The sequence below is a fragment of the Somniosus microcephalus genome, chromosome 16 (assembly GCF_052327205.1).
Source record: "Somniosus microcephalus isolate GS21.2 chromosome 16, FLI_Smic_1.0, whole genome shotgun sequence".
NCBI lineage: Eukaryota > Metazoa > Chordata > Chondrichthyes > Squaliformes > Somniosidae > Somniosus > Somniosus microcephalus.
In genome coordinates, this window is record NC_141002.1 from 102005374 (window position 1) to 102026821 (window position 21448).

The window sequence follows — 21448 nt, forward strand, 5'->3', positions numbered from 1 at the left end:
CTTGAATCTGTGTCCTCTGGTTCTCGACCCTTCCGCCAATGGGAACAGTTTCTCTCTATCTGCTCTGTCCAGACCCCTCATGATTTTGAAGACCTCTATCAAATCTCCTCTCAATCTTCTCTGCTCCAAGGAGAACAATCCCAGCTTCTCCAGTCTATCCACGTAATTGAAGTCCCTCATCCCTGGAATCATTCTCGTAAATCTTTTCTGCACCCTCTCTAAGGCCTTCACATCCTTCCTAAAGTGTGGTGCCCAAAATTGGACACAATACTTCAGTTGAAGCTGATCCAGTGTTTCATAAAGGTTCATGATAACTTCCTTGCTTCTGGACTCCATGCCTCTATTTATGAAGCCCAGTATCCCGTAAGCTTTTTTAACAGCTTTCTCAACCTGCCCTGCCACCTTCAACGATTTGTGCACATATACCCCCAAGTCTCTCTCTTTATGCACCTTTTATAATTGTACTCTTTAGTTTATATTGCCTCTCCTCGTTCTTCCTAACAAAATGTATCACTTCGCACTTTTCTGCGTTAAATTTCATCTGCCATGTGCCCGCCCATTCCACCAGCCTGTCTATGTCTTCCTGAAGTCTATCACTATCCTCCTCACTGTTCACTATACTTCCAGGTTTTGTGTCATCTGCAAATTTTGAAATTGTGCCCTGTACACCCACGTCCAAGTCATTAATATATATCAAGAAAAGCAGTGGTCTTAGAACCGACCCCTGGGGAACACCACTGTATACCTTCCTCTGGCCCTGATTAATGTTGTGCAGTGACTTCCTTTTTGTACGAGGTGATCTTTTCCCTAGCTAGGAACAGGTCCAGCTTGAAGGAATTCAGCGACTCAGCATCTACCCCATGAGCTGGCAGCCTCTTCCAGAGGTCCACTATCCTATGGGTCCTTATGAAGAGTTCTCATGGGGGAAATTGTGATAGATTGGTTCCAGTGACCAGCGAAATGGTAAGAAGAGGAGATAAATTTACGGTAATAAAGAATTGAATGAGGTTAGAAAAAATGTCTTTAGGCAGAGGGTGGTTCGAATGTGGAATTCTCTGCTGCAAACTGTTACTGAAACGGAATCCGTAAATTCTTTTGACATATTGCTGGACCTCGAGACTGTAAATAAAGAAGAAAGACTTGCATTTATGTGGCACCTTTCGTGCCCTCGGAGCATGCCAAAGCTCTTCACAGCCAATGTAGTACTTTCGAAGTGTTGTAATGTAGGGAACTCGGGCAGTTAACAAACAGCAATGAAATAATGACCAGATGCTTTGTTTTTAATGATGTTGGTTGAGGGATAAATATTGGCCCGGACACCGGGGAGAACTCTCCTGCTCTTCTTCGAAATAGTGGCCGTGGGATCTTTTATGTCCACCTGAGAGGGCAGACGGGGCCTCGGCTTAACACCTCATCCAGGCAGGAGTGCAGTCTAGAGATGCAGCACCCCTTGAAAATAATTTACAGTCTTTGCTTCAATAAGAGTCTGTGTGTCAGAGAATTGTTTGAGAGTGCAGGATTGCTGCATTTACCCGACCGAGTCTGGGCTGATGAGGATAAATTGTTTTTGTAATTTCCCTTTCCTGCTTTCCTTAACTCCAAACATCCATTAACATGAAACAGTGATTGCTGCAACAACTGTAAATGTGTTCTAAGTTAAATTATTTTCTTTGCCTTTTAGGAACTTTGCCTCAGCATAATTCCAACCTTTGCAATCTTGATAGATTATCCATCGATGAAGAACTCTTTAATACCTCGCATTAAGAGCGCTAGTTTACAGACCTCCTCCCTCGCAGTAAGTGGACTCGCGTTCTTGCTCTTGATGATCACTGAGATAAAACAGCTGTACAATAAACCCAGCCAAGTTTCTCCAGCGAATTGAAGCTTAATATGCTTGAACCTGTCTGAGGAAATACCTTCTCAGGCCTAAGAAGCAAATTAATTTTTTTTAAAAAGAAAGACTTGCATTTCAGTTGTGCCTTTCACAACCTCAGGACATTCCTAAGGGTTTTACAGCCAATGAAGTACTTTTGAAGTGTGGTCACTGTTGTAGGAAACGCAACGGCCAATGTACGCACAGCAAGCTCCCACAAACAGCAATGTGATAATGACTGGATACCTGCTTTTTTTTTAGTGATGTTGATTGAGGGCTAAGTATTGGCCAGGCACCGGGGAGAACGCCCCATCTCCTCTTCAAAATAGTGCCGTGGAATCTTTTACGTCCACCTGAGCGAGCAGACAGACAGGGCCTCAGTTTAATGTCTCTGGAGTGGGACTCGAACCCACAACCTTCTGACTCAGAGGCGAGAGAGCAACCCATTGAGCTACGGCTGATAGCAAATTAATTAGCATTATCTCCTGACCCAATAGCGGTTGGTAATACGACAACAGTCGGTCCAATCCATTTTGATTCCAGTTCAGTCCATCAGTATTGAGGAGCCTCCATCAGTCCTTTTGTAAATACAACAGGCTGCAGCTTAATATCATTTTGCCGATCCCCGGGTCATGATTAAACATAATAGCTCGACATTTTCTGGAAGTTGCAAGCTATATTCCTTTTTTCTTTAAAAAGTGCTGTAGTGCAATTGGCTCATTAAAGGTTACAAAGAGGAAGCAGTATTTAAGGCTGGTCAACATTTCTTTTGTGCCCCTTTGTTCCTTTCCTGGAGACATTGCTGGGGCGCTTGAGAGCTAGTTGGCTAGCCCAGGTGAGCCTCGGTACCGAGCATTGACAGACTATTCAACTGCAGGGGCATCACAACCAAGCCAAATCATGTCCTTAGCTGGTATGTGTAATACTTGTGCCTGCGTACGCGCGCACACACAATTCCAGCATGGGTTACTGGCAATGTTCCCTGTAATTTTTTTTTTGGGTGCGCGGGGCCTTTAACTGGCTGCGCTGCCCGTTCAATTTTTCGTGCATGCGCGGTTATTACCATTGTAAAGCCGGTGAGTGGCCTGCGCGGGACCTCCAGACCGCTGCGCAGCCACGCAGCTTAACAGGAACATTGGTTACTGGTCAAAGGTCAGGAAGCAGAACACTAGCTGTCTTCCTCCTCCCCCACGCTCCCCACATCACAACTGGTGTTAATGCCAATTGTAGCACACCCACTGCCACCCCAGTTCAAATCACTTGACTCTTCACAGACTAGGTTTGAACCTGGGACCTCTCTGGTCTCTTCGGCTCACCCGCTCACTGGCGTAAGCTTAGATGATTTCGGCTAAAGTTATTTCTACATTCTTACCCATTGTCTATTAACTATGCAGTAGTAAGTAACTGTTTAACTTTTCCACTAGATGTTAATCCGTGAGTTACCTAGACTTTCGTTCTGTTTTCAATCTCTACAGGTACGTGTAAATTCGCTAGTTTGCCTAGGCAAGCTCTTAGAGTATCTGGACAAGTGGTTTGTCCTGGATGAGATACTTCCTTTCTTGCAGCAGATTCCGTCCCGGGAGCCTGCAGTTCTTATGGGAATTTTAGGTGAGACTGCTTCATGAATTTATGTTGCAGTGTTTCCAAAAATTTTGGTTTAAATTTCAGTTAACTTGAGTAACAACAATAAAATGAATTGCATTTATATAGTGCCTTTAACGTAGTATAACGTCCCAAGGCGCTTCACAGGAGTGTTACCAAACAGCATTTGACTGAGCCACATAAGGAGATATTAGGACAGGTGACCAAAAGCTTGGTCAAAGAGGTAGGTTTTAAGGAGGGTCTTAAGGTAGGATAGAGAGAGGCGGAGAGGTTTAGGGAGGGAATTCCAGAGCTTAGGGCCTAGGCAGCTGAAGGCAGGACTGCCAATGGTGGAGCGATGAAAATAGGGGATGCACAAGAGGCTATAATTGGAGGAGGGCAGAGATCTTGGAGGGTTGTAGGGCTGGAGGAGATTAAAGAGATGGGAAGGGGCGAGGCCATGGAGGGATTTGAAAACAAGCTTGAGAATTTTTAAATCGAGGCGTTGCCAGACCGGGAGCTGGGGTAGGCCAGCGAGCGCAGGGGGGTGATGGGTGAACGGGACTTGGTGCGAGTTTGGATACGTGCATCAGATATTTGAATGAGCTCAAGGTTACGGAGGATGCAATGTGGGAGGCCAGGCAGGAGATCATTAGAATAGTTGAGTAGAGGTAACAAAGGCAACATGAGGCTTTCAGCAGCAGATGAGCTGAGGCAGGGGCAGAGCAACTGAACATCTACAGGGATTGAACAGTGCCGTGGGTTAGCACAAAGAGGTCCAAACTGCAGCCCCCCAAGTCGTGTCGCTCCAGCCATCAAAACCCAGACGTCTCAGTCCTATTTTGCGCCTATATTTCTGATCCGCTGGCTTGTCGTGTTTGTGGTTTGTGAAAGGCTGGTCTTTGCGCTGTTACCTCACTGGTAAATCCTAAATCAGAGCAGCACGATCTGCGAACGTTAGCAACGCGAGATGTTTTGGCAGTTAACGGGAACATGTATTTAACTTTCACGTGGCCTTTCATGAGGCCCGAGAATACGCCCCAGTGTGACCATGAAGCCAAAAGGTTTGGACCCCCTTTAACTGTTCATCTGGTGTTGAATCAAACCCAGAATGATGAGATGAGCGTGTCCTCTCGGCTGTTTCTGCACTTTCTTTCCATTGTAACTGATTATGGGTGAAGCAGTTTCAGATGTTTGAGAGATGTACGACTGTATCGTTCTATCTATCTTACTTTCCTCCTTTCCTTTCTTTCCCTGCCTTCCTCAGTAATTCACTTCTGGCTGTTTCTGAGAGGCACTGTATAAATTCACCTTTCCTGATCTTTTTGCCTACGGGCAGACTGTTCCTACAAGCCAAATTATGGGGGATATTCCTTGCTGCAGGTTTTACTTGTAAGTAAGAAAGAATATTTGGCAGTCTGCTTTAGCAAACGTTTTTTATTCACTTTTGTGTCTCAGGTATCTACAAGTGTACTTTCAGCCATAAGAAGCTGGGGATTACCAAAGAGCAGTTGGCTTCGAAAGTGCTGCCGCACCTCATACCCCTCAGCATTGACAGCAATCTGAATCTGAACCAGGTCAGGTCATCGCCGCTGCCCTTTGATCCTGTTGCCTCCAGCTTGTTGCGCATTTTCAGAATCGGCGCATTGTGGCTATTCCCTTTTATATATAAAAAAAAATTGTTGTTTCAGAAGTCCTCATTATTAGCCCAAGCATGCAGTACTTGGTTTAGTCATAGACAAGTTGTGATACCCTTGTCATTTGAGATTTGTAGGTGGAGATGGGACCTTTTTTTAAAAAAAAAGGAAAAAGAAAGACTTGCATTTCCTTAGCGCCTTTTATGACCACCGAACGTCCCAAAGCGCTTTGCAGCCAATGGCATACTTTTTGAAGTGGAGCCACTGTTGTAATGTGGGAAACGCGGCAGCCAATTTGTGCACAGCAAGCTCCCACAAACAGCAATGAGATAATGACCAGATAATCTGTTTTTGTGATGTTGTTTGAGGGATAAATATTGGCTAGGACACCAGGGATAACTTCCCTGCTCTTCTTCGAAATAGTGCCTTGAGATCTTTTACGTCCACCTGAGAGAGCAGACGGGGCCTTGGTTTAACGTCTCATCTGAAAGACGGCACCTCCGACAGTGCGGCGCTCCCTCAGCACTGCACTGAAGTGTCAGCCTAGTTTTATGTGCTCAAGTCCCTGGAGTGGGACTGGAACCCACAACCTTCTGACTCTGAGGCGAGGGTGCTACCCACTGAGCCACAGCTGACAGAAAAAATGCAAATGATTTTATTTTAAAATAAACCTGTAATAAAATACCAAGGGAATGCAACACGTGAACACTTTAAGAAACCTTGAAGTAATGTGTTCAATCTGTACTTGGCATGTCTTACAAGCCTTAAATGTGGGCTTGTGGTTATCGAGGATTGTATGCCATGTGTTACTTTGAAGGGTTAGAATACAAGCTTGCTATGTAGCCCAAAAGCAAAATGCTACGGATGCTGGAAATCCGAAATAAAAACAAAAAATGCTGGAAATGCTCAGCAGGTCAGGCAGCATCTGTGGAGAGAGAAACAGAGTTAACGTTTCAGGTCGGTGACCTTTCATCTTATGTGCCACTGGACATTTCAATGAAGTACTTTGGAGTGTAGTCACTGTTGTAATGTAGGAATCTGTAATTAAAAAGCTAGTATCAGAAATCATGAAACTACCGGATTGTCATAAAGACCCATCTGGTTCACTGCTGTCCTTTAGGGAAGGAAATCTGTCCCCCGGTCTGGCCTATATGTGACTCCAGACCCACAGCAATGTGGTTGACTCTTAACTGCCACTCAGTTGTATTCAGGAAGGCGGCTCACCCCCACCTTCTCGAGGGCAATTAGAGATGGGCAGTAATTGCTGGCCTTGCCAGTGACGTCCACACCCCGTGAATGAATTTTTTATAAAGGGATCGTTGAACTGTCTTGTACTTGTCTTGGTATAAGTTCCAAAAATTAAATCAATTCCTTTCATTTTTTAATATAGTTTAACTCATTCATGGGAGTGATCAAGGAAATGTTAAGTAAGTTGGAGACTGAACACAAGACCAAGCTGGAACAGCTACACAGCATGCAGGAGCAGCAGAGGTAAAGAGTGCTCGTGATGTGCTGTATGTTCTGTGTGATGACAGCCTGCAGTCTGATTGTGCCACAGTGTAATGCCGAGACACATGGATTAGTCGTGAGCTTCTAGGACTCTTGAGAGAGAGAGAGAGAGAGAGAGAGAGAGGAAAAAAAACTGATGTTAATTATGGACAGAAAATCCCGGTAATCTTTTTTTCAACGGTCGTGTGTCTGCCCAAATTAAACTTGTGCTGCTGTTCTTGTGTCTCCATCTTGCAATAAAGGTAAAAGGAGAAATTGCAGTGTGGTGTTTCGGGATTTTTTTGGGACCAATTTTTCACAGGGGCGGGGGGAGGGTTACTTTTAAATGTTGGGTTTTTAAAACAAAATGTATTCGCACAAATTTTTAAATAAAATAGGCGCCAAGGTAGTAGATAGTGAACATGCTAAGCTTTGATGTTGTTTCCCCAGACTGTAAATAATAAGCAATTCATTAGCAATTGATAAAAACACCTCATACCCATTTTGTTGGTAAGTCACTGGTCCTTTCTGGCTGTGAACACAGATTATTTATTTTTTTAAACCCACAGAGACAGAGATACAGACAGACAAATAGGTTCCATAAAGGTTACAAAGTCAATCAGACTTTAAACAGAACGCCGAGAGATTTAGCATGTAAGAGGGTAGTTAGGAGTTATTTTGTTTCAGTCAAATAAGATCCCACTGATGTGGGAAGCACGGCACGCTCGTTATTTTGTTTTATTACATGAGGACAAGTTGTGCAGTTTGAAATAAGTGAATCCGGTCATATCTGTTGCTTATTATGTTCACTCACGGTGAAATAAAGCAGCTTAATGATTTGTATCTGACCTCATCTTAACAAGTGCTTTCTCAGTCCATCTTAGAAGAGATTAGAGAGGCACGTTGAGGCATGTGCCAAAGACACAAACATCCGGTTTAGATCAGAAGGGAGTAATATTGCTACATTCCAGCTTACATTATTATGTAGTGAGATATCGGGCAATAAGGGCACACTCCTGAACGTTCGGACCCTCAGACCACTTACGGAAGTGATCTGCTTTAATGTTCCTGGGAGACTATTTAAAGCAAGTCCTTTAACTTGTAAGAGACACCAGTTCCATCAACTGCCTTTCTGACGATTTCCTGATACCACCGCTGTGTGTAGCAGGATGATTTAATTTAACACGAGCATTATTTCACCCCCCCATCTCAAACTATTTTTGTCTTTTGCATCAGACATAGTGTATGAACTCTTAATCAAAGTCGTGTCGTATCCTATCCTGCACCGTCCCTTCCCCGTGTCCATCACTCCTGTTGTTGCTGACCTACAATGGCTCCCCAGAGTCTGAAATAAAAAACTCTCACCCTTGTGTTTCAATCCCTTCTATAGGAGGGGTTTTGATAGAGTAAATAAGGGGAAACAGTTTCCACTGGGATGTGGGTCAGTCACCAGAGGAGACAGATTTAAGATAATTGGCAAAAGAAACAGGGGAGATGAGACAATTGTTTTACGCAGCAAGCTGTTATGATCTGGAATGCACTGCTTGAAGCAGATTCAGCAGTAACTTTCAAAAATGAATTCGATATATACTTGAAGAGGAAATGTTTGCAGGGCTACGAGGAAAGAGCAGGAGGGAGTGGGACTACTTGGAGAGCTCCTTCAAATAGCCGGCACAGGCACGATGGGCTGAATAGCCTCCTTCTGTGCTATATGATTGTATGACTTTCAAATTGTCTTTTTTTGTAAAGTATAGCTAATTTTTTTTTTAAACTTTTTTATTTAAAAAGAAAATCCTTCAAGGGTAGACATTAACTGCAATCTGAGGAACAAAGGGTTCTGGTCCACTCTCTGGGATACAAATCCTCTGTTTACTATTGGATCTGGCCACCAGTGTCCTGGCCAATATCTATTCCTCAACCAACATCACTAAAACAGAATATCTGGTCATCATCTGTTTGTGGGAACTTGGCTGCAGCGTTTCTTACATTACAACAGTAACTACACTTCACAGCCAAGGAAGTAGTTTTGAAGCACGTTGGGACGTCCTGAGGTCGTGAAAGGCGGTATATAAATGCAAGTTCTTTCTTTCTCAGTCAACACAATACTGAAGTTTTGTCTTTCTTTTAGAAGTTTGGATCTACCCGGCCAGTTCAGTAAAGCTGCCGAATCGAAGGAAAGCCCCGACAGTCAGGTAAAGTAACAGTTCCTGAGCGTAAATAGAAGGGAAATGCACAGCCTAGGTACCAGAAAATGATCCAACTTTGATTGCAGAACAAAATTACAAGCAAGCTCTTGGGTAAGACCAGATGTTGGATATCCTGAGGGAATTACAGACTTACCTGGTGTGTTTCTTGTGACTTGTTTAATTTTAATCGCTCCACCATTAGCGGCCGTGCCTTCAGCTGCCTGGGCCCTAAGCTCTGGAATTCCCTCCCGAAACCTCTCCACCTCTTTCTCCTCCTTTTAAGTCGCTGCTTAAAACCTACCTCTTTGACCAAGCTTTTGGTCACCTGCCCTAATATTTCCTTATATGGCTCGGTACCAAATTTTGTTTGATAATCGGTCCTGTAAAGCGCCGTGGGACTTTTTTTTTTAACTACATTAAAGGCGCTATATAAATGCAAATTGTTGCTGCTGCTGTTGTTTGCTGAGACTTGGAGCATTCAAACCTGCTGCTTCCAGCTCTTTGGAACTGCCTCCCTTTATACTGCCAGGCATCTCCATGAACCAGAAGACATTGGTAAGGGTGTAGACAAGATAAACGTTGCCATAACAGAAGCTACGCGAAGGCGTTGCTTCAAAGGAAAGTGAAGAGAGAGTTTAGATTTAACGAGTTCACGCAGAGGGTGTTGAATGTGTGGAACGGGCTGCCAGGGAGGCAGCGGCAGCTGAATATATCAACTAGTTCCATCGATAAATTGAATAAATACTTGGAGAAAGATTTGATCAAAGGGTATGGAAAGTATTGTGGGATATGATATTTCCTAGACGCTACGACGGGTTAGACGGACCGTGATGGTCTTTTCTTATGTTCTTATATTCGGGTGGATCACATAGAAATCACAATACAGGAGGCCACTCGCCCCATCACACTCACGCCGGTGCTAGCCCGTTATCTGGAGCCATCACCCATGTCATTGGTCGTGGGTAATCACTGGTCTCCAGCACAGTTGTAGCATTGAGCTGCAACCTAGCCTGCGTTTTTAAGGCCACTGCTACAGTAACGTTGAGCTGCAACCTAGCCTGCATCTTTAAGGCCACTGCTACAGCTCGCTAGCTGTCCTTGGGCACAGCTCCCTTCCCAGCACCCTCTACTGCAGAGAAAGACACAGAGCAGCAACGCTGTGGGAATGCCATCACCTCCAAGTTCACACCATCCCGACTTGAACATGCAGCAACGTTCCTTCATCATCGCCGAGTCGATATCCTGGAACTCCCGACCTAACACCATTGTGGGAGCGTGTTCACCAAAAGGTCTGCAGTAATCCAAGCTGAAGACCCACCTTCTCGGGGCAATACGGGCTGGGCAATAAATATGGCCTTACCAGCGTCCTCCACATCCCAAGAATAAATGAAGCTCCAACTTTTCTATCAGATCAGAGGGCAGTTGGAACTGCTGGTAAATTTCAGGTTCCCGGTCGATGATTGCGGCTGGGGAATTTTCTTTTATCTTTTATTTAACTTTGTTTTAAAGGGGGGTTTCCATTGTAGCTGTGACGTTGTGACCGATACATTTCAAAACTTTGTGTACGCTAGTAGATTTGCTGTGGCATTGCCCTTTCTTCCCGTGTCGGCCATTTTCGTGTTAAGGTTTCTCCTCTTTTGCTTCTCTCGCCTTTTTCTTTTTTTCAGTGTTAGCTGTGGCTCAGTGGGCAGCACTCTCTCCTCTGAGTCAGAAGGTTGTGGGTTCAAGCCCCACTCCAGGGACTTGAGCGCATAAAAAATCAAGGCTGACACTCCAGTGTAGTACTGTCGGAGGTGCCGTCTTTCGGATGAAACCGAGGCCCCGTCTGCCCCCTCAGGTGGACGTAAAAGATCCCATGGCACTATTTTGAAGAAGAGCAGGGGAGTTCTCCCCGGTGTCCTGGGGCCAATATTTATCCCTCAACCAACATAACAAAAACAGATTATCTGGTCATTATCACATTGCAGTTTGTGGGGGCTTGCTGTGCGCAAATTGGCTGCCACGTTTCCCACGTTACAACAGTGACTCCACTTCAAAAAGTACTTCAGTGGCTGTAAAGCACTTTGAGACGTCCGGTGGTCTTGAAAGGCGCTATAGAAATGCAAATCTTTTCAGCTTCTCTCTGTCTTCTGCCATAAATCTTTCTCTCCCTTTTGGGTGAGTGGCCTGGCAGCGAAGTGAATCATAGCAGGTCGCATCCACTGCTGCTGCCCCTTCCTGCTTTTCTTTATCCCGGTGCTCCTCCACATTCTCGCTCTCGCCATTCTCCTTCCCTCGCTCAACAACAGCAACAGTTTGCCTGGAACGTCCCCAAGCTGCTTCACAGGAACGTTATCCGACAAAAAAAAATTGACACCGAGCCAAAGAAGGAAATATTGAGATGGGTGGCCATAAGCTTTGTTCAAAGAGGTAGGTTTTAAGGAGCGTCTTAAAGGAGGAGAGAGAGGTTTAGGGCAGAGAATATAACATCATTTAAAGGAGAATCGGGTTTATTTTGGAAAAGCAATAATCTGAAAGGAAATAGGATTAGAATTGGCAGTGCCAGTTGAAGAGCTAGCATGGCACAGGTACAGTGGGCCAAATGGCCACCTTCTCCACTGTAATTCCTAGGATTCTGAAACTTGAATACAATGGGAAGGCTCTCTTGGAGTGAAAGGATTATTACTAGTCCTAGCCCCTTTTAGGGCTACCCTGGATCAGGTGTATTCCTCAGACGTTCACTTTCAACTAAAGTTTGAGGTAGCCAAATCCTAAAGACGCTTAATTGGGTCTAAAGGTCCGGACTATCTCTCCCTAAATGAAAGGAACAACCTGAAAATGTTACCGTCCTCCAGATAGCACTTTTAATAAGTTTAGCTAGACTGTCATGTTCCGTATATTATGAGGGTCCGGAAAACTCCCCCAGAATTCTGCAACTCCTCACCAGAGTGTACAGAGATTGAGTTTGCGAGTTTGATACAGAAGTATTATGTGAGACAATTCTAAAATTATATAGATTTATTAAAGAACCGACATGTATTTTATAGTTGGTGAGTCAATCGCAACATCAACAGTTCCAAAAAGAGAAAGCATTTCAATCTTATTATCAGAGATCCTTATTCTCAAATCTTAACTTCACTACAGTTTTACAGTTCTTAGTTTTATTCAGGATATCCACCAAAATCAAATACAGTACCTTGATCACCGAGGTACAAAGAGTTGAAGACTTGCAGAGCTAGCCCTGAAGCCGAGAATCGCTTTGCCCCTTCAAGCGAGTCTATTATACCATTTAAAAGTTCAATATTTATACTCTTTTTCAGTGGTATTTCCTTTGAAGTTTTCTGCTGATGCAAGCTAATTATCTCTAGTCATTTTTCTGCTGACCTCTGCAGTTCTTACAGTCACCTCAGCTGGTAGCATTACAGACTTATGTCTCTACCCCAGGTATCCCAAGCTTACCATAAAAACGGTGCGACAGCAGGTGTTTCTATTTGATGTAATTGTTACTAAGGCCTTCTGTTTGTGCTCTTGCAATTAGAACACCTTAACTAGGGTGATCTATGCAATTCTTAGTCACCTCAGCTGATTGTAACACAGAATCGTGTCTCTCCTCCGTAGGTGTTCTAAGTTTAACACAAAAACGGTGTGACAGCAGGTGTTTCTTTTACTTGATGTCATTTTTACGAAGGCATATGTTTCTTAATTTTATGTGCCTCTTTACGAAGTGTAACTTCGAACACCTTAACCAGGATACACCATTGTCTTCTTTCCAAATATCCAGACCGTAAGGAGCCTCCAACCTTCTGTTTCTGATTCAGTGTCAACAACTATTTTATCTCTATTACCTGAATTACTATCACAGCTTTTTCAGTTCGGTTTCTCGATTTCCAGACCCAGTTTGTCATGTTTTAATGAGGCCAGAATTCTTTCATAGAATGGTGTATTTTTCTGAATAGGTTATGTGGCTTATTCCTTCACAGGAGTTCTTTGTCTGGATCAGTTGTGCATCTATCCCAGCCATGCTATATATAATGATTCTGTTCTGTGCTTATAATTGATTTGTGCTGTTGTCTTGCGAAACAGATCGACAAGATCTTCACCAGCTTTGGAGTGGGCGTAAGTGCAGGAGCTAATAGGAAAGAGAATGGATCGGTCTCCAATTCACAGAAGCAAGTCAAAGTAAGAGCTACTTTAAACCAAATGTTAATCCTGCTTTTGTTGTTAAGCATGGTCTGGTTTAATGTGTCAGCCGTGGCCCAGTGGGTAGCACTCTCGTCTCTGAGTCAAAAGGTTGTGGGTTCAAGCCCCACTCCAGAGACTTGAGCACAAAATCTAGGCCGATACTCCCAGTGTAGCACTGAGAGGGAGTGCTGCACTGTCGGAGGTGCTGTCCTTCGGATAAGACGTTAAACCGAGGCCCCATCTGCCCTCTCAGGTGGATGTAAAAGAACCCACGGCAATATGTCGCAGAAGAGCAGGGGGAGTTCTCCCCGGTGTCCTGGACGATATTTATCCCTCAATCAACATCAATTGAACAGATGATCTGGTCATTGTCACATTGCTGTTTGTGGGAGCTTGCTGTGTGCAAATTGGCTGCTGCGTTTCCTACATTACAACAGTGACCACACTTCAGTGAAGTGCTTCATTGGCTTTAATGCACTTTGGGTTGTCGTGAAAGCTGCTACAGAAATACAAGTCTTCCTGCCTTCTTCCTAGGTTGCCTGCCCGTGACCTCTGCCACAGTTGTCCCCGTGGAACTCTAAAGGAGGGAGAAGGAGAAAAACAGGGTTTTTTTTTAAGAAAGGAAGGGTGCTTATCCTTCTTCTTTCTAATGTGCTCAGTGACTCACCGTTGCTACTGAAGCAGTGGTGGCCTCTTCCTCTTTGATCCCCTGAAGTAGTCCCAAATTATTTACATTGCTTTCTGCTTGTTCTTCAGTGGCAGAGTGATTTAGCAACCATTACTAATGTACGAGTGTGTGTGGTAAAGCTCCGAAAGGAATGGAGGAGCTGAGGCATTTAAGGGTTCAGATACACTCCACTTTAAAAGCGGTAGGACCAGCTGATTGAAGAGTTGTGGAAAAAGAATGGGTTTCAAGGTTTTATAAACAGGGGCATAGTGCGCAAAAGTAAAGAGTTAATGGTAACTCTGCAAATCGTTGGTTAGAGCTGGATTAGAATATTGTGCCCAGTTTTGGGCACCTTTAGGAAGAATGTCAAGGCCATGGAGAGGGTGCAGAAGAGATTCACTAAGTTAACAAGGCTTTAGATACGAGGAGGGACGAGAGAAACTGGGGCTCTTTCTTTAGAACAGAAGTGGTTAGGGGGTAATCAAAATGATGAGGGGTTTTGATCAGGTAAATAGGGAAAAACTATTTCCACTAGTCAGTGATTTAAGATCATCAAAAAAACAAAAGGAGCGGTTAGGGGAATTTCTTTCGATGCAGAGGGTTGTTCAGACAACAACAACTTGCATTTATATAACTCCTTACAACAGTGACTACACTTCAAGAAGTAATTCATTGGCTGTAAAGCTCTTTGGGACGTCTGGTGGTTGTGAAAGGCGCTGTAGAAATGCAAGTCTTTCTTTAACTCCTTTAATGTAGTAAAACATCCCAAGGTGCTTCACAGGAGCGTTATCAGACAAAATTTGACACCGAGCCATGTGAGATATTAGAGCAGGTGACCAAAAGGTTGGTCAAAGAAGTGGGTTTTAAGGAGCGTCTTAAAGGAGCAAAGAGAGGCGGAGAGGTTTAGGGAGGGAATGCCACAGCTCAGGGCCCAGGCGGCTGAAAGCACGGCTGCCCATGGTGAAACGATTAAAATTGGGGATGCGCAAGAGGCCAGAATTGGAGGAGCGCAGACATCTCGGCGTGTTGTAGGGCTGGAGGAGGTTACAGAGAATGCAAAACCAGCAGCAGTGGTGGAAGCACAATCCATGGCAGCTTTTAAAATCTGTAAGCCTATGGGGAAAGAGCAGGGAAGTGTTACTAATTGGAGAGCTCTTTCAAAGAGTCAGCGCAGGTACGATGGGCCAAATGGCCTCCTTCCGTGCTGTAAAATTCTGTGAAATAATTTTAACCCATTTTCCTTGTGCATCCAGGCTTCTCTCACATTGGAAGAAAAGCAGCGACTCGCCAAAGAGCAGGAACAGGCTCAGAAACTTCGAAATCAGCAGCCTCTCGCCCCAAAGTCTGTCAAAGTTTCAGCCCCTAGCACGCAGGTATACCTTTGTAAAGCTGTCCTAACTCTCGGGAGTGTGTCGACAGCCTCACTCTAATTTCTAATTGTCCATTTATAAAATGCTTTACTTTGGCTGTTTAAATTACTGCCCTCAAAGCAAGTCACTGTACGTGCACCACGTGGAACCTTCTGCGAGAAATGGTAAAGGGGTCATAAATATAAAATAGTGACTAATAAGGCCAGATCTAGGTTAGATGTCAGGAGGTCATTCTTTTCCCAGAGAATAGTGGATACTATATAACTAGCAGGGTAGATAAAGGGGAACCAGTGGATGTAGTATATTTGGATTTTCAGAAGGCATTTGATAAGCTGCTACATAAAGGGTTGCCACACAAGATAAGGGCTCATGGGGTTGGGGTTAATATACTAGCATGGATAGAGGATTGGTTAACGGACAGAAAACAGAGAGTAGGGATAAACAGGTCATTTTCCAGTTGGCAGGCTGTAACTAGTGGGGTGCCGCAGGGATCAGTGCTGGGGCCTCAGCTGTTTACAATCTATATTAAAGACTTAGATGAAGGGACCGAGTACAAAGTATCCAAGTTTGCTGACGATACAAAGCTAGGTGGGAAAGTAAGCTGTGAGGACACAAAGAGCCTGCAAAGGGATATAGGCAGGTTAATTGGGCAGTAAGGTGGCAGATGGAGTATAATGTGGGGAAATGTGAGGTTATTCACTTTGGTAGGAAGAATAGAAAAACAGAATTTTTTAAATGGTGAGAAACGATTAAATGTTGGTGTTCAGAGAGATTTAGGTGTCCTCGTACAGGAAACACAGAAAGTTAGCATGCAGGTACAGCAAGCAATTAGGAAGGCAAATGGCCTTTATTGTAAGGGGGTTGGAGTATAAGAGTAAGGAAGTCTTGCTACAATTGTACAGGGCCTTGGTGAGACCACACCTGGAGCTCTGTGCACAGTTTTGGTCTCCTTATCTGAGGAAGGACATACTTACCTTAGAGGCAGTGCAACGAAAGTTCACTAGATTGAAATAAAAACAAAAAATGCTGGAACTACTCAGCAGGTCAGGCAGCATCTGTGGAGAGAGAAACAGAGTTAACGCTTCAGGTCGATGACCCTTCGTCAGAAGTGGAGAAAGTTGGAGATGTAACAGTTTTTAAGCAAGTGCAGGGGCAGGGGGAGGGGAGGAAAGAACAAAAGGGAAGGTCTGTGATAGGATGGAAGGCAGGAGAGATTAAGAGACACAAGGGATGATGGTGCAAGGCAAAAGGAGATGGTAATGGGACAAGTTAAGAAACAAAAGATGAGTCCAGAAGAGGTGTAAATGGCGATGGCAGAATGATCGACAGCTGCCATGTGGAAAAATAGGGGCAGAGGTTATGGTTTGAAATTGTTGAACTTGATGTTGAATCCAAAAGGCTGTAAAGTGCCTAATCGAAAGAGGTGCTGTTCCTCGAGCTTACGTTGAGCTTTGTTGGAACAGTGTAAGAGGCCGAGGATGGAGAGGTCAGAGTGGGAGTGGAGCGGAGAATTAAAGTGGCAGGCGACCGGAAGCTCGGGGTCACCCTTACGGACTGAACAGAGGTGTTCCACAAAATGGTCACCCAGTCTGCATTTTGTTTCCCCAATGTAGAGGAGACCACATCGTGAGCAGCGAATACAGTATACTAAATTGCAAGAAGTACAAGTAAATCGCTGTTTCACCTGGAAGGAATGTTTGGGGCCCTGGACAGTGGACACTCGATTGATCCCTGGGATGAGAGGGCTGTCCTATGAGGAGAAATTGAGTAGATTGGGCCGATACTCTCTGGAGCTTAGAAGAATGAGAGGTGATCTCATTGAAACATTTAAGATATTGAGGGGGATTGACGGGGTAGATGCTGAGAGGCTGTTTCCCCTGGCTAGAGAGTCTAGAACTAGAGGGCATAGTCTCAGGATAAGAGGTCGGCCATTTAATACTGAGATGAGGGGGAATTTCTTCATTCAGAGAGCTGTGAACCTTTGGAATTCTCTACCCCAGAGGGTTGTGGATGCTGACTCATTGAGTATATTCAAGGCTGTGATCGATGGATTTTGGACTCTATGGGGATCGGGCGGGAAAGTGGAGTTGAGGTCGAAGATCAGCCATGATCTTATTGAATGGTGGAGCAGGCTCAAGAGGCCGTATGGCCGACTCCTGCTCCTAATTCTTATAACCTCTGGAACAGGCGGCCGTCTCGTGCGATGGCCGCTGATTCACTGAATTCCTTCAAGCGAGAGCTGGACCTGTTTCTGGCTGGGGTGGAGATCACCTCTTACAGAAGGTGGGTACTGCAGGGAATTCGGGGCCAGTGTGATCTGGACTAGTTTCGTTCGCCTAGATGGGTCAGAGAGGAATTTCCCAGATTTTTTCCCCCCAAATTGGCCTGGGATTTTATTTGTCTTTTCGTCATTTCCCGGGAAATCACATGGTTTCGGATGGGGTGGAGTGTATATATTGTACTACACACGGTATCACTATTGTGTGGGACAGTCTCGATGGACCAGAGGGTCCGTCGGTGTTCGTATGTTCGTAAATCCAATAGTGAATTCAGAAGAAACTTCTTTACCCAGAGAGTGGTGAGAATGTGGAACTCACTACCACAGGGAGTGGTTGAGGCGAATAGTATAGATACATTTCAGGAGAGGCTGGGCAAGCACATGAGGGAGAAAGGAATCGTAGTTATGCTGATAGGGTGAGATGAAGTAGGGTGGGAGGAGGCTCGTGTGGAGCATAAACAGTTATAATCGTAGACCGACAGGATCTTTGGGGAATGGATTCACAAAGCTTTTGTTTTGGTTTTCACCCATGGGGATTGCCTCCGTGTCTTGGAGAGGGTGCCGAGGCAGAGGGGGTTGGGTAAACGTTGGGAAGGATGTCAAATCTTTGGAGAGGGTGCAGAGGAGATTTACTAGAATGGTACCAGGGATGAGGGATTTCAGTTATGTGGAGAGATTGGAGAAACTGGGATTGTTCTCCTTTAAGCAGAGAAGGTTAAAGGGGGAGATTCAATAGAGATGTTCAAAATCATGAAGGGTTTTGATAGAGTAGATGGGGAGAAACAGTTTCTACTGGCAGGAGGGTCGGTAACCAGAGGACACAGATTTAAGATAATTGGCAAAAGAGCCAGAGGTGAGATGAGAATTTATTTTACTGTGATCTGGAATGCGCTGCCTGAAAGGGCGGTGGGAGCAGATTCGATAGTAACTTTCAAAAGGGAATTGGATAAATACTAGAAGGGGAAAAATTTGCAGGGCTGTGGGGAAAGAGCAGGGGGGAGTGAGACTAATTGGAGAGCTCTTTCAAAGAGCCGGCACAGGCACAATGGGCCGAATGGCCTCCTTCTGTGCTGTAAGATTCTATGATCAACAGTACAGGTTGTGGTCTGTTGTACGGGCTGGGCTTGACGGGCTGAATGGCCTTGACTTGCTCCGTAATTTGCTTGCTGGAGCTCATGTATTGACGAGATGTGAACCGAGCAGCAGGGAGAGGCACCATTAGCCGCCCCGACGTCCTGTTCATCTCCTTTGTCAGGGATGAGGTCAGCGAGGTGAGGGTCAAAGTGCAGTTCAGCAATAGTTTATTGAAAGAATATCCAACAGTTCACTGTGGAATAAATGGTTATCTTTTGCACAATAAAAATCATTCTGCACATTTAATTTGATACTGTCCTTCAACATGGAGGAGTGGGTCTGATTGGATAGCACATTAACAGTGACGATGGGCCAAATGGCCTCCTGTGCTGTATCATTCTATGGATATAAAGCTGCCTTGGAGACCAGTTGCTATTTTGAAGTGATTTCTGCTTTTGAACACCCGGCTTTCCTTTTCTTTCCCTTCGCAGACCAAAGACCTGACGAGTAGTTTGTTAGAAAACATGTCCTCCATGAATTCGCTTTCCATCAACATGTCGAAGCCGGGTTCGGTGCAGAATATTTCCTCGAGTGGCTTCTCGTCCAGCTCGGTGAACAGCAACATGGGGTTCGCCAATCCCAGCGCCAACCTGAACGCATTGGGAAGCATGAGTAACGGCGCAGGCTTCAGCTCTGGCATGGCATTCCAACCCACGTACGCCAACAGCATGGTCATGGCCGGCACCGGGCAAAACTTCTACGGCGGCCGAGGCGCCGCCGGCCTCAGCCGGGCGCCCATGTCGTCGGCGGCGACCAACCTGCCAACCTTCTCCGGCATGGGCGCCCTGGGCCAGCCCGGGCACATGCCGCACTCGCAGCCGGGCAAAGCCGTGGATCTGTCGCCTTTGGACAACCTGCTGGGCCCTCAGAAGAGCCGGGTCAGCATGAACCAAATGGTCCAGCCAGCGCAGATGCCGCCAGCAGCTCAGAACCAGTGGCTGAACCAGTTTGTCCCGGCCCAGGGCTCGCCGGCCGCAAGCAGTCCGATGGCTCAGCCCAGTGTGATGGGGCAGTCCGCCTTCGCTATGACCCCTCTACAGGCCAACCCATTCATGTCGCCCCAGGACTTCACCCAGCCGAGCTTGCCAACGAACTCCATGCCACCCAGCAGCTCTGCTAATAACGACCTGAAGGACCTGTTCGGCTAGTCTTTTATCCCCTTATTTACTGCAGACGTTTTGGAAGAGGACCGCTACCAATTAAACACGTTTCAGTTACACTTGGGTACCTTGTGCTTTTATACGGAAGGCGGTTCCTGTTCCATTTTTGCTGCTGTGAAACCCACACGGCCTTACACGGTAAAAGCCGCGCAACGCCTCGAAAATGTAGCGGTTTCCCATGTGTCGTAGGTGGTCTTAAAATACGTAGTGCAGATTGTCTTTTTTGGCAGGTGTGTGCTGTGAGAAGAATGTCCGCCTATCCTTCCACGCTGCCTTTCCACCTTAGTTCCATTTGGTAAGAAGCTTTCTGTCTGGGACCATTTCTGCAGCCTTAATGAATACACAGCAATATTAGGCAAGGCAGTTTAATTTATTCAACACGTTGCTCCAGTGCTTGTACTAAGGTGGCGCTGGCAATTCATTTCGCCACCGTGGCTTCTCATAAACGAATCAAAATCACCTTGAGGAGAAAGTCCGCTAACTTACAGTGAAGCCCCGATCTCTCCGTTGGGCAGTAAGTAAATGAAGACAGTTTTAAAACTGGCAAGACTGCCATTGATCAGCTGCGCCGCATGTCAAGCTCCTTGTAAAATACACTTTTATCTTGATGCTGGCATTCTGTGCGTTAGGAATCCTGAAGTGGGCAGTCCAAAGTAATTAAACACGTCAACATTCCTGTTATTTGTTTTGTTTTAAGGCACCGGAGTGTCTTCTGAAACTCTTTAGGTTATTTTTATTGTTTTACTGTTTGATTGTAATGGTTTGGTGAAGATAAAATATATTGTGCGCATATTTTGGGCATTGGTCATTTCTCGCCTATGTCTTACTGTACGTTTGTGATGAATTCTGTGATAGTTTGTTAAAAGATGCTTTGTCCTGGCATGGCATTATTGTACATCATCTTTGCTGAATACAGCAGGTATTTAAAAAGAAAGAAAAGAAATATTATTCTACCAAATTGCAGATCAGTTGAAATGTACAGTATTCAGCGACTATAAATCACTTTGTACTGTGACATAAAAAACGCTGGTATCGTTTTGGAAGTTAGAAAGTGAAGATGCCAGATTGAAAAGAAAAACACATTCTTATGATGTTTAACATTAAAAATGGAGAAAAGCATGGTATGTGTGTGTGTGCAGGTGTATCAGAACATAGTATGTGCACAAATCTTTGAAGGTGGCAGAACAGGTTAACAAAGCGGTTAATAAAGCATATGGGATCCTGGGCTTTATAAATAGAGGCATAAAGTACAAAAGCCAGGAAGTTACGCTAAACCTTTTATAAAACACTAATTCGGCCCCAGCTGGATTATTGCGTCCAATTCTGGGCACTGCACTTTAGGAAGGATGTGAAGGCTTTGGAGAGGGTACAGAAGAGATTTACTAGAATGGTTCCAGGGATGAAGGATTACAGTTACGTGGATAGACTGGAGAAGCTGGGGTTCTCCTTGGAGCAGAGAAGGCTAAGAGGAGATTTGATAGAGGTGTTTAAAATCATGAAGGGTTTAGATAGAGTAAATAAAGAGAAACTGTTTCCAATGGCTGAAGAGTCGATAACCAGAGGGCACAGATTTAAGGTGATTGGCAAAAGAACCAGAGGCGACGTGAGAAAAAACATTTTTACGCAGCGAGTGGTTAGGATTTGGAATGCGCTGCCTGATAGGGCGGTGGATACAGATTCAATAGTGGCCTTGAAACAGGAATTGGATAAATACTTGAAGGAAAACAAATTGCAGGAATATGGGGAAAAAGCGGGGGAGTGGGACTGACTGGATTGCTCTTCGAAAGAGCCGGCACAGACTCGATGGGCCGAATGGCCTCCTTCTGTGCTGTACTATTCTATGATTCTAAGAGGTGCGGAGATCCCAGCATCCTTGGCCTTGGAGGAAGCGGGTGTCTGAGCGAGTCACTAGA

The 21448-nt window shown here is 45.0% G+C and overlaps 1 protein-coding gene across 3 annotated transcripts in view; it reads left to right on the top strand.

Moving 5' to 3' along the window:
• The window catches only part of scyl2 (SCY1 like pseudokinase 2), a 93524-nt gene extending 73197 nt beyond the window's left edge, over nucleotides 1–20327 (top strand). For all 3 annotated transcript variants that reach the window (XM_086009592.1, XM_086009591.1, XM_086009593.1), the window contains exons 11-18: nucleotides 1682–1795; nucleotides 3349–3481; nucleotides 4913–5031; nucleotides 6482–6582; nucleotides 8708–8771; nucleotides 12828–12923; nucleotides 14847–14966; nucleotides 18807–20327. In XM_086009592.1, coding sequence (XP_085865718.1) covers nucleotides 1682–1795; nucleotides 3349–3481; nucleotides 4913–5031; nucleotides 6482–6582; nucleotides 8708–8771; nucleotides 12828–12923; nucleotides 14847–14966; nucleotides 18807–19523 — 1464 coding nt within the window. In that variant the 3' untranslated portion in view covers nucleotides 19524–20327. The remainder of the gene's footprint in view (nucleotides 1–1681; nucleotides 1796–3348; nucleotides 3482–4912; nucleotides 5032–6481; nucleotides 6583–8707; nucleotides 8772–12827; nucleotides 12924–14846; nucleotides 14967–18806) is intronic.
• The last annotated feature ends 1121 nt before the right edge of the window (nucleotides 20328–21448 follow it).